This window comes from Adiantum capillus-veneris, chromosome 12, assembly GCF_014529385.1.
Source record: "Adiantum capillus-veneris isolate H3 chromosome 12, ASM1452938v2, whole genome shotgun sequence".
In the NCBI taxonomy this organism is placed as follows: Eukaryota; Viridiplantae; Streptophyta; class Polypodiopsida; order Polypodiales; family Pteridaceae; genus Adiantum; species Adiantum capillus-veneris.
The window spans coordinates 144609750-144622810 of record NC_140942.1 but is presented as its reverse complement, the minus strand read 5'-3'; the positions used below and the strand labels follow the sequence as shown (position 1 = coordinate 144622810).

The following is a 13061-nucleotide window of genomic DNA, read 5'->3' as shown; positions in this document are numbered from 1 at the left end:
ATGGTAGGAATAAAGACATAGTAGCATGTTTGGAAGCCTTGCCTTAATTTCTGATGAGAGAAAAACTTGGAGGTGGGTGAAGGGGGAGATGGAACATTGCCAACGTGGCTACATGCATAGGGAGCTCATTTTCTATGCATTAGCTGTAGCAAAAGACCATGTTTTGATGTAGCATCTTGCCAATAGAGCTCTCAAGCTCTCTCCTTCCCTCCCATCTTTTCACACGGAAAAGTAAAGATGTCTAACTGCATCAGAAGCAAAGTGCTTAAAGAAAACCTTGACAAATCAATATGAGTCGGTTTTGACATAACAATGATTACCCAAAAAGCATGGTGTTGTGGCATCCTGCTATAGGCTATGAAACACATTTTGTGTTTTGCTACCAAAACACAAAACCAAATAACCTCAGCAATGGAGTCCATTGTACACTATTAAATACCTCGTGATAAACTTGCTGTCACAAAGTGATGACGTGGCATGCCCAACTGGAAGAGAAATGGCCTTCAAGTTACGAGGACACCCATCGAGCCCTTGAGTTTATACAACAGTTGACGTCGCATTCTTTGAAGGTCGGTTCACGGAACACTCCAAGGTGCAAAGGGCGGCACCTTACTTGAAACTGCACAGACATGGTGATCCACTATGTTGTTACGCAGAGAAGCACGTGCGACGTGGGTAAAATTCAAGAAAATTTTCACGTCAACTTGGATTTCAGATGAATATGAAAGAGACGTCATTACGGCTTGGCATCATTGGAGAATGACTAAGAAATATACATTGGATGGCTACTGCTAGAGGTTTTATGATACTTATTTGCGAGTGTCTTCGTTTCGGAAGATTCCTTTGAGGGACAAGATTGAACTGTTTTGTTGTGGTTTGCCAAAAGAGATTCGAGAGTATTGTCTAGAACAGAGGTCTGACTCTATTCAGAGACTTATGGGACATGCTAAGCAAGGATTTGGGATGCATGCCGGCACATTGACTTATCCTACGGATGGGATAGTATCCACCTCAATAGGGCAAGAGTCTTCCAATGAAGAGAATGAATTGGGGGAACCGGATGACAACTCATTATAGGATTCTGGAGCAGTAAGAGAATCAGATGGTAGCGCATCCGAGGGTTCCAATGAACTAAGGGAACCAGATGCAAGCTCATTAGAGGATTGTGGAGAAGAACAGGGATCAGATGATTGAGACTGATGTGCTAGAGGAGAGGGGAGGCTAGCGAGGCTATCCACATATCCAAGGCACAAGGAAAGAAAGGAAAGTGAATGAGCCGGTAGATCAGAGAATTCCATAGATCGAGATTGAGGTGCCAAGGGCAGGGAGGCCAGCAGGGCTACCAACAGGTCATAGGGCACAAGAAAAGAGAAAGGTAAGGCCGTGGGATAGTTTGGTCAAGGGTACTTTTTTTGCCCTCGATGCAAAGTGGATGGAGGAGGAGAAGCTCACAAATTCTCTTCAAAGAGAGCTGTACCTTGAAGCTCTTGGGCCATTAGCAGTGTCTGTGTCAAAAGTTACCGATGAATCAATAGGTTGAATTTGGTGCAATGTGGACTGCACAAGGGAGGAGCCACTCCTCTCCTTTGTCACAGATTGCCTAGATTGAATAAAGTCACGAATTTCTCGTTGAGATTTTAGGATACTGACAAGCTGAATTATTTTGCGGAAAGATTTTATGAATAGATGTATACTGAATTGAAATTTTCTTAATTGAATTGAAAACATGTGCTCTTTCATGTGTGTATTGATGGAATGTGTATAGTATTTTTTCTGATGAATGATTTGAACTTAGTGCATCTAGACATTTGTTAGAGATCAATGAAATATGGATGTGATGGCTAAGTGAACTGAATGTGCATTGAATGAGATTCTAGTGCATCAAGATGTCTATTTGGATGTGATGAGTGGATACTATTGTGAGTGTATCAAGAGTTCCAGAAGGATGAGATGGCTGTACAATGATCTAGGTGCATCAAGAGTTTTGGACGGAACGAGATGGCTAGATTGAATGATTGAAAAGATGGTGTTTAGTGTGAACTAAGTGTGTGATTTTGTGGACTGCATGCGATGAGGATGTCATGTCTTGTGGGGATGGTTTACTTGATTGAAATGTGAAAAGAAAGGATATGAATCTGATAGTTACAAGATTTAGTAGATCAAGACATCCGTGAAAAGATCAACATGGTCTGGATGTGATTGCTAAATGGTTACAATGATCAAGATTTGTATCGGAGACCCTCGATAGAAATGTGATTAATCAGTGACTGATGTCTTTGTAGGAGTGCTGGATTGGTGGAGTCTGGTGCGAGTACATAGAGTGAGTGTCTACTGAAGAAGTTTTTGTCCTTTGGTTGTTTTTGCAAGTGTAATCGAGGGCGATTACAATTCTTTCAAGAGGGGGAATGTCACAAAGTGATGATGTGGCATGTCCAACTGGAGGAGAAATGGCCGTGTGGACAAGAGAGACCGAAGAATTGAACCTTAAGGGACTTATGAGCACCGACTGTGGGGCCTAAAACTCTAAAAACCCAAAGCTTGAATTCTCAAGAGGTTTTCCGCAAAACGTGCTGCATGCTGACGTGGCGCATTGTAGGGATACTGACGTGGCAATTGTTGTACGGAATTTCCGCGTTTTGCACCGTTGATGCCATGTGGCTGGCTATATGAATTTTTGCAAATCACACTGGCAGCTTTTGGGAGTTTCTAGCGCTAGCTTTTGGGAGCAGATTCTTTTGGGGTTTAGTGCTTTTGAGAGGACTGATTTTGGGGCTCTGCTTTTAGGCAACCCTTATACTGTTTATAAAGAACCCAAGGGCCTCACTCTGCAGAGCATTTGGACCCAAAGTCTGAGAGCAGAGGACCCTTGGGAGTAGTACCTTGTCAAATTAATAATGAAGAAATACCAAAAGGGGCGCCAGCCTTTGGGGCCAGTGCTTCTGGGCGCGGAACTCCGCCGTGCCGTGTTGACTCTCTCTCTTTCTCTCTCTCCAGAGACAGATTACAGATTTCTTTTCACTAGATATGGGACAGCCAGAGGAGCAGCCATCACTGTAGAGCTCGGCCAACACTCATTCGACCACTACCGGCACTCTCATTGATCGAGCACTGGAGCTACGGATATCGAGACGGCCACGATTGAGGAAAGGGGCTACACAACATTGACGGAGACTACATCAGAGGATTCGAGCCATACTCTCTCGACATCCAGAGTGCAGATGAGGATGAATTCTAGTAGGAGTATTTTTGTTCTAGTCTTTTTGTACCCAGACATGGTATCAGATTCACTATTTTGTAACAAATTGGTCTCATAGGTCATTTTGGCCTTTTGAAGACGTTAATATAACATCTCATTTCATTTCTCTCTCTCTCTCTCTCTCTCTCTCTCTCTCTCTCTCTCTCTCTCTCTCTCTCTCTCTCTCTCTCTCTCGCGCGCGCGCGCGCGCCCCCGCTGCCTGCGCTGCACCCTCGCGCCCGCCCTGCCCCCCCGCTGCCCTGCCCTACTCGCGCCCCCGCTGCCCCTCGCGCCTGCCCTGCCCTGCCCTGCACCCGCACGCCCGCTGCCCTGCCCTACTCGCGCGCTGCACCCCCGTGGCGCCCTGCTGTGCACCCGCTCATGCGCTCTCTCTCCTCCCCCCGCGTCCGCTGCACGCTGCCCTAGCCCCCCAACTTCTACGCGTAATGTCTCCCCCCCCCTCTCCTACGCGTAGATTGTCTCTCCCCCCCCCCCCCCCCCCCCTCCCCTACCCCCCCCCTTTTTTCTTTCACGCGTAGGATGTCCATCCTCTACGCGTAGGGAGTAATTATTTTTATTTTTATTTTTCCGCCTGCCCCCCTTCCCCCCACTCTATCTACCATACTTTCCCCCCCCTCCCCTCTCTCTCTCCAATCTGTAACTACCGCTATCTTCCCCGGGCCCTACCGCCTCGCGCTCCACCACTCGCCGAGACCGCCGCTAGTGTGGGTGCACACGTGCATCTAGCGACTCCCTTGCGGACGACTCCCCCACATGCCCAATTGCCGCGTCCGCTGCTAGGGTGGGTGCACACGTACATCTAACCCCCTTGCGGACGGCGATCAAGCATGAGGAAGACGAACGATAAAGCCGACCCCCTAGAGGATGCCATTCAAAAATGCAAAGAGGAAATGACGGAGACCATTACCAAGATGAACCGCAATCTCTGGGGCACAATAAACATGCTCGAAGGACGTGTGCTGATCCAAGAGAGCAAGATAAGCACGCTGGAAGACCGAGTGACGACCCAAGAGGAAGAGATCGCGTCACTCAAGAAAGAACTCGCCGAAGCCCGATCAAGAAACACACTGGAAGAGGGCGAACTGCAACCCTCAGTAATCGAAGAAATCAACACGGTCAAGGAACAAGTACGTGCCATCAAAGAGGGAGAAGAACAACACAAAGAAATGACGACTTCTTGGGTGGATGTTCTTACCAAAACCCAACAGAAGGATGAAGCCGAGAAATGGATCAAGGTGGCCAAGAAAGGAAAAGACAAGGAGATAACGCCCACGTCCACACCCAACAACATCATTAACCAGACACTAGAGGAGGAGCAGAGGAGAAGGTGCGCGCTTTACATGTGAGAATTTGCGGTCTTAAAGACAAAGGCAATGTGGATGAAGAAGTAAAAGAACTCACAGCCTTGATGGGGATTTATGAGCCGACACACACAAGGGTATGGAGAGTGGGCAACATAAAGAAAAATGGAGGTAGTGGAGAAACCTCAAAAGAAAGAGCACTCATCCTCCGTTTTCCCTCCATGGAAGCAAAGAAGTCATTCTTGAAGAAAAGACCAACTCTTAAAGAGACTGGCATCTTTCTCGGGGATGATCTCACCCTCTCGCAGATCGCTCATATGTAGGAAGTAATGCCGGAGATTAGAGCGGCAAGGGGAAAAGGCAAGATCGCTTTTTACCTAGACGGAAAGTGGTAATACTTGAGCGACTCTCCACATGACGGTGCGAGACTTATGGGACCACACTCAAAGGAGCTGCCTGGAACTGCAATGGATCTATGCATCTTGATGTGGGTGCTTTTGAGGATAGCTTTACTGGAAGAGACATCATCTTCTACTCTGAGACACACCAGGCCCCTGGGCAATCCATGCCTCACATCAGTGGATACAGGTGGGAGACAGCCTACAGACAGGAGACACGCTTAGAGCACAGAGGACGGGGCTCGGGTGGAGTGGCAGTGTTATTTAGAGAGGATCTGCAACCACTAATACATATAGCCCGCAGGGACGAGTAGGCTAGGTACATGTGGGTGAGACTGAAAGCAGAGACAGGCAGATACCTCTATCTAGCTATTTGTTACTTTCCCCCGAGTACATCAATTTATGCACCACCTAGAGGACAGTCCCCTTTCTCTATTTTGGATGATGACATATGGGAGTTCTCTAGGGACGGTGACATTATCATCCTCGGGGACTTCAATGCTAGGACTGCCCATCACCAGGCAGTGTTTTATGATACTTCAGAGGAGATGCTAAGAGAGCTAGATGTGGTAGAGACGGGCCTTTCGAGACTATCACACGATATGGAATATACTGGGTATGGGCGACACCTGATAGACATGGGCACTGCACATGGATTGGCCATCTTGAACGGCCTACAGAGATTTCCTGCTGCGGAAGGTTTTACATGCTTCCCACACAGACATGGAGCCAGCACGGTGGACTATGTCATGGCACAACCGAATCTCATCTCTAGTATCGAGGATCTTACAGTTGGGCCCAGACCGGTCGGGGTGGTAGTGGATCATGCTCTGGCGTCAATGACCATCTCCTTCCAGTTCAGTGTAGCACACAGGCCACGAGTAGCAGCCCCTACTCGCTACACATTCACACGGGAGACGGATTCTGTATACATGGACGGAATCTACACACGCCTATGCACTGAGAACCCGGGGCGACCTCTGGATGAGCTAACTACTATACTGACACATACATTACATGAGGCAGCAACAGAGGCATACCCACACACCCAACCTGAGCAGAACCGCCGATCAGGGAGCATGCCTCAGAACAGCTGGTACGATGAGGAGTGCCGCCAGACTAGAACCAAACTTCAGAGGAAGGTGCTGTTGGGGGACGTCACTCACAGACAGTCACAGATTGACTTCCGATGCCTGGTGCGGTGGAAGAAGAGGGCTTTTCTGGCTCGACTCGAGGAGGATCTGTATCAGCTATTCTTGAGCCAGGACTCGCGTGAGGCGTGGCGGCTCTTTCATGAGCAGTCCCCCCCCCCCCCCCCCCCCCCCCCCCCCCCCCCCCCCCCCTCTTCTATTTCCTCCACAGAGACCTGGGGTCAATACGCATCATCTTTGTACATAGTACCTGGACAGCCGCCCCTCCCCAACCCCCCCGATCCATGCCCACACGCATGTGTCTTTTTCACCGCTGAAATGGTGAAGAAAGCTATTGACAGGATGAAGACTGGGAGAGCATATGATCATGAGGGACTAGTCGCTGAGCATTTCATGCGTGCGAAAGACCTACTAGCTGAGCTTCTAGCAGTTATGTTTAACCGTGCCATGTGTGAGGGCGTACCGGACACTTGGAGCCTATCTACGATAGTACCTATCTTCAAATCAAGAGACCCCACGGAGCCTGGGAATTATCGCACTATTATGATTGGGCACACACTGGCACGGTTGTATGCATCCATTCTTGAGCAACAGCTGAGTAGATGGGCAGAGAGGGAAGGAATACGTGCAACTGGGCAGGCAGGATTCAGGAGAGGCTTCTCTACTCTTGACCATATCCTAACACTGAGGGCCATCATCGAGGAAGGCAGATCTCATGGGAAACGGATCTATTGTAGCTTTGTGGACTTCCGCAAAGCTTTCGACACGGTACCCAGAGCTAGACTGATGCGCAGATTACAGGAAATGGGAGTACCCACAGAACTCATTCAGGGGATCATGGCATTGTACAGATCAGTAGTAGGGCATGTACGCACCTCGGAGGGACTTTCTACACCGGTTCACTCCACTATTGGAGTGAAGCAGGGCTGCCCGCTCTCTCCTACTCTTTTCGGTATGTATGTGGATGAGGTTTCTGACTACATTGACAACGATGGGGATAAAGGTGCTCAGTTGGCAGGGACATGGATCCCACTTTTGTTATATGCTGATGACATAGTGTTGATCTCCGAATCCCCAGAGGGAATGCAACGTCAATTGGATGCTTTGCATACATTTGCCCACGAAAGTGGTTTGTCTGTCAACCTCGGTAAAACCAAGGTTATGGTGTTTAATACCACCCCCAGTGGATCAGGAGGTCAGCACCTACATTCACATACGGCCGGGAGACTGTGGAGTACACAAACGCTTACACTTACCTCGGAGTGGTTTTTAGCGGAATTGCATTCTCACTCAGAAGAGCAGCGGAGACCAGACTTACTAGAGCCCACGCAGCATTGGGTAGATTGGAGAGGATGTGTTCGCAGGTTCAGTTTCAGGAACCCCGGACGAAGCTATGGCTCTTTGACACCTTGGTGGCTTTAGCATTGCTCTATGGAACCGAGATATGGGGACCTTCACTGGATCACCACGGGAGGCCGGGTCGCTCAGACGGATGGGGGAACATGGAGGAACCTCACGTCTCTATGATCTCGCGGCTCATTAGAGCCAAGGCATCAGTACCACGGGCCATTATCCGAGCAGAGCTAGCGGCCCCCCCACTTGTGGTGGAGGCACTCACCAGATCAATCTCCTTAATAAACCGCACATGGGGACTTCCTAGAGACAGATATGCTCGCATAGCACTTGAATCCTCTCGACAGTCAGCCATACAAGGAGATACAACATGCTGGTATGGGGAGATGACATCATGGTTTTAGGCACATGGGTTCAGCATAGACAGGCTGCCACCATTCCATTACTCATTGGATGCACCATCTCTCACTCTTACACAGTCAGAGATCACCAATCTCATCCGCCAAGACCTGACCCAGCTAGACACCAGGAGGACATGGATACAACCAGCCCAGGAATTGGGCACGAAGATGGCTTTCTTCAGAGACCACCTTCTCCAGCTTACGGAAGATGGTTTTGTGGCGAGACCCAGATACATCGATACCCACTTGTCTCATGGGATACGATGTGCTATTGGCCAGTTACGCACATCTTCTCACGGGTTGCAGATTGAGATTGGGAGATACAACGGAGTACTAGCAGAGGACAGGACATGCCCCTCGTGTAACATGGAACCGGAGACAGAGCTACACTATACATGCCGTTGCCCCGTCTACTACGAGATACGAGGCCGCTTCCATTGCTTGTTCAGAGAGGGTTTTGGACCACTCTCAAGAGTCATGGGATACGAAGACCAGATATGTCTGGGTCTGTTCTTACTCGAGCTGCGCAGACATAGAGATAGCCTGATGAATGGCGAGGCTAGCCAGTCTCAAAGGCGGATCACAGACTTCTTCAGAGCAGACACGGGACAGCCACGAGAGCCACTCCCGCAGCGGAGCTCCCCCTCGTCTCACACCAGAGGCACACTGATTGACCGAGCGATTGAACTGGGGAAATCCAGGCGCCCGCGACTGCGAAGAACTACACAGCATCGACGGAGGCTACGACAGAAAATTCGGAGCACGCTGGCCAGGCATGCACGACGCCCGGTCAGACTTCTAACCATGGAGGAAATTGTGAGATTCGCCAACGACCGATGCTAGATTTCTTGTGATTCTGCTATCCCAACAAGCCGCCCATTGTTTGCTTAGTTATTGCTTGGCTCACACCGACCTACCTACTTAGGACCCCATAGTATATATCTTTGTTTTGTACTGTTGTTAGGTTATTTTGTTACTCTTGACTCTGTATCTGATCCACCACTTTGTAACTTTCAGGTCTCATAGGTCATTATGGCCTTTTGAAGACGTTAATATTAACATTTCATTTCTCTCTCTCTCTCTCTCTCTCTCTCTCTCTCTCTCTCTCTCTCTCTCTCTCATAACGTTCAACAATTTTGCAGTTTCTGTTGGTGTGTTGCTATTGATTTCCCGTCAGAGTGTCCACGCCTGTGACACTTGCAACAAAAGAACATCCTGACCTTCAAACCTGGATGCTGTTGAAGATTGTGTTGTCTGCTTGGCATTTAGCAGTAGTGCAAGAAAGAAGCTTCATAGAAGAATCATGTCAAAAGGTTGAATGAAGTTGTGATGGATATTAATCCAAGAGATAATCCTTGGACTGTGCTTTTGTATCTAATTTTAAGGCTTACACCTCGGTCGTAATTGGTTTATATGATGTATTTTTGCCTTGACATCTGTGTACTGAAGAATTTTTTTGGCAAAGGATATTTTTTGTGCAAAAATATAAAAATGCATGACAATGGCACCTTAATGGTGCAAATCTGGCTAATGATTAGTGAGAGCAAAAATGTCAATATTGTCAATCCAGACAGTACCTTAGAGAATTCGACCAATGCATGCGTATGTGCACGAGCACATGGTACACAGATACATGTATGCCAGTGTGAGAGCAAGTCTAAAGGTATTGAGCACACCATATGGAGCACTCCATCTGAGCTCGCTTAAGAGGATATCTATTGTATTCTGATTGTATCACCAGTCATAGCTGTTATCCCTTTTTTGAATTTTTGACTAGGACCGCTTACGAATCTATAAGGAGACGCGAAATGGGATGTTGGGAGCAGACTATTCCACAAAAATTTCTCCTTGGCTTGCACTCGGTTTCATCTCTCCAAGATACATCTATGAGGAGGTGTGAATTCTTTTTGTTTTCAAAGTTATGTGGTGTTTGTGGGGGCAGTGCAGGTGTGCTGAAGCAGTTACAGATGCAGACAAAAGTTTTGTGTTTTGGATAGGTCAAGCGGTATGAGAAGGAGAGGATTTCAAACGAGTCCACATATTGGTAAATCATATGTGCTTATTTCAAAATTGTGTGTTCTCTTGTGAGAGAAGGACTTATCATCATTAACAGGGTGCTATTTGAACTCATATGGAGGGACTACTTCCGGTTTGTGTCTATGAAGTATGGAAATGCAATTTTCCATCTGGGTGAGTGCTTTTATAACTTGATCTTCAGAGGTACTCTAATGTTTTGAAAACTAAGCTCCAGAATTTTATTTTAGAGGGCCCAAGGAGAGTGAAAGGAATTAAATGGAGCCAGAACAAAGAGTTGTTTGAATGCTGGAGAACTGGCACAACTGGGTAAAGTTTTTGCTGTTAAGGTTGTTGTATAAATGCATTTGTGAGTGCTTTGAGGTTTGGCACGTATTGTCTAATTGCAGTTATCCTATGATCGATGCCAACATGAAAGAGCTGATGGCCACAGGATTCATGTCAAACAGGGGACGCCAGGTAGGATTGTGTAATCTGATATAACCAAAAGAAGTCAGATCAATGGTTAACTCTTTCAACAGGGTAAAAACTACATTAAAAATTTCTCCTGTTTGATACTTCTGGAACCTGCGATGCTATGATTTTCCTCTCGTTGACCTGCGAGACTATAAAGTGGCAATTAGATTGCTCAACCATGTTCATAACGTTAGCCAAATGGATCCTCTATATAGGATAGTTGGTCCTCTTATTCTTGTTTGAAGATTCCACTGAGCTTCTGTTGTTCCTGTTGATATTCTGTTACTAGTCTCTGAAGATACATAGGAATGACTATTCGGCACTTCTACTTCACAATGTGCTCACAAGATGAGTAATATGTAGGCCAATCCAGGGCCTTGAGCTCTGAAACTCAAGAATGACTTTACAATGTAGGGACAAATGGAATAAGAATTACATTTTTCTTTTGTAGAAAAGTGTGTTTCCAGCTTGTTCTCCAAACATGTTGTAGAAGCATGCCCATCAGTTACATGTGAAGCAGGTTGGCCTTTTCAGCTTGTCCCATGAGTCCTCAACATTCGTGCTTATGTTTAGTCGACATTGGATTACGTGGATCTCATATATGGACATGCTTTTGCTTGTATAATTAGGAAGTGAATAGGGTATAGGAGGGGTCTCTTTATTTGGCAGTTTAAGGAAATGCTTAAGGCTAGCTTTGACCAAGCCTACGTGGTAAGGAAAAAGGTCTATGTTGGGCCTAGAGAAAAAGGCTTTTTCCATATCTTGGCTTTTAAAATAAGTAGTTTCTACCAAAAAAAGAGGTGGGTAACTCAGTTTTTACATATATGTTTTTGAATTTTAAATTGTCCTTTTCCCACCCGTCGTCTCTCTCTTACATAGAGACCACTCTCTCTTTTTTTTGTAAATCTGCTTTGATTAATTTACGAGTGGGAAACCTCAAAGCGAGGAAAACCCACGAAAGGGAAGCACTTTTGAGCCCTCTACCTGCCACAAAAGCAGATTTTTTGACATTCTCTTTAACCCCCCCCCCCTCTCTCTCTCTGAGAGACAGGAACCGTATATAATGATGTCGCATATTGGCCCCACACATCAGGTGAAGTAATCACTGGGGGAGGGGAGTGCTCATAGAAGAGTCGCCATGCCTGTCCTGAGTCCCTACTCAAGAACATCTGATATAAGTCTCGCTCCATCTGAGCTAGGTAAGCTCGCTTCGTCCGTCGCACATGGCGTCGGAAAGCAATCCGAGACTGTCTGTAAGTGATGACTCCTAAAAGAAGATCCCTCTGAAGCTGGACTCTCATCTCTCTGCACTCCTCATCATACCAACTATTCTGGGGCATGCTCCCAGAATGTCGTCTCTTGCCCGGCTGAGTGTGTGGGTATGCCACTGATGCAGCCCCATGCAGTGTCTTAGTCAGTAGAGTGGTGCACTCCTCCACCGAGAGGCCTGTACCATTTGTGCCAGCTGTGCCTTTCAATAGACGGTCCCAGATCTCCTCTGTATAGACGAAATCAGTCTCTGGTGTAAATGTATAGCGGGTGTGTGACCTGCCTCTTGATGTCTCGGTTGTACTATACTGAAATTTAACGGACAGTGTCAAGAGAGCATGATCTACTGCTATGCCCATTGGCCTGGCTCCCACTGTGAAATCCCGAATGCAGGGGACAAAGCTCGGTTGTGTCATAACATAATCCAATGTACTGGCCCCATGTCTGTGTGGAAAGCATGTGAAACCGTCTGCTTCAGGAAATCGCTGTAAGCCATTAAGTATGGCTAATCCATGTGTAGTCGTCATTTCCATGGGGTATCTCCCATACTCCGTCTGCTCTTTGTCATCTGAGCATCTGTCAAGTCCCAACCCACCCACAACCAGCTCTCTAAGCATCTCATCTGAAGTGTCGTAGAAGATTGTCTCCTTTTCAATACTCTCTACAGGCACCCTCGAGGTCTCTGACACGGGTAGAGATTAATAGACTTATTCGTCAGGATCTGGTCCAGCTGGACAGGAGGAGGACATGGATAGAGCCATTACAGGAGTTGGGCACAAAGATGGCTTTCTATACAGAGCATCTTCTCCACCTTACGGGGGATGGGTTTGTGATTCGACCTAGCTATATGGACACACATCTTTCTCATGGTTTGCGTTGTGCCATTGGCCAGATACGCACGTCCTCACATCAGCTCGAGATTGAGACTGGCAGATTCAAAGGGACACCAGCAGATAGCAGGATATGCCGCTTATGCCATCTAGAGCTAGAGACAGAAGTACATTACATATGTCATTGCGCAGTGTACTATGAGATACGAGGCCATTTTCATTGTCTATTCAGAGAAGGTTTTGGGCCTCTATCTAGGGTCATGAGTTATGAGGATCAAAGATGTCTTGGGCTATATCTACTTGAGTTACATAGGCATAGAGAAACTTTACTGAGGAGAGCTGAAGAGAGACAACCCCAGAGACAGATCACAGCTTTCTTTACACTAGATATTGTACACCCAGAAGAACAGACAAAGGAACAGCCAATAGTGGAGAGGTCTACCTGCACTACTGGCATTCTCATAGACCGAGCATTGGAGCTAGGGAGATCTAGACGACCCTGAAGGAGAAGAGGAGCTACACAGTTTCGAACGAGGCTACAGCAAAGGATTCGAGCCATACTCTTTCGTCGTCCAGAGTGTAGATGAAGATGGATCTCTACTCCCCTCCCAT

At 47.2% G+C, this 13061-nt stretch overlaps 1 protein-coding gene across 3 annotated transcripts in view; it reads left to right on the top strand.

The window, feature by feature from the left end:
- Positions 1–13061, top strand: part of CRY3 (cryptochrome 3) — a 95368-nt gene that overhangs the window by 48110 nt on the left and 34197 nt on the right. For all 3 annotated transcript variants that reach the window (XM_086525827.1, XM_086525826.1, XM_086525824.1), the window contains exons 7-11: positions 9638–9754; positions 9858–9904; positions 9974–10050; positions 10125–10203; positions 10284–10353. In XM_086525827.1, the coding sequence (XP_086381953.1) occupies positions 9638–9754; positions 9858–9904; positions 9974–10050; positions 10125–10203; positions 10284–10353 (390 nt within the window). The remainder of the gene's footprint in view (positions 1–9637; positions 9755–9857; positions 9905–9973; positions 10051–10124; positions 10204–10283; positions 10354–13061) is intronic.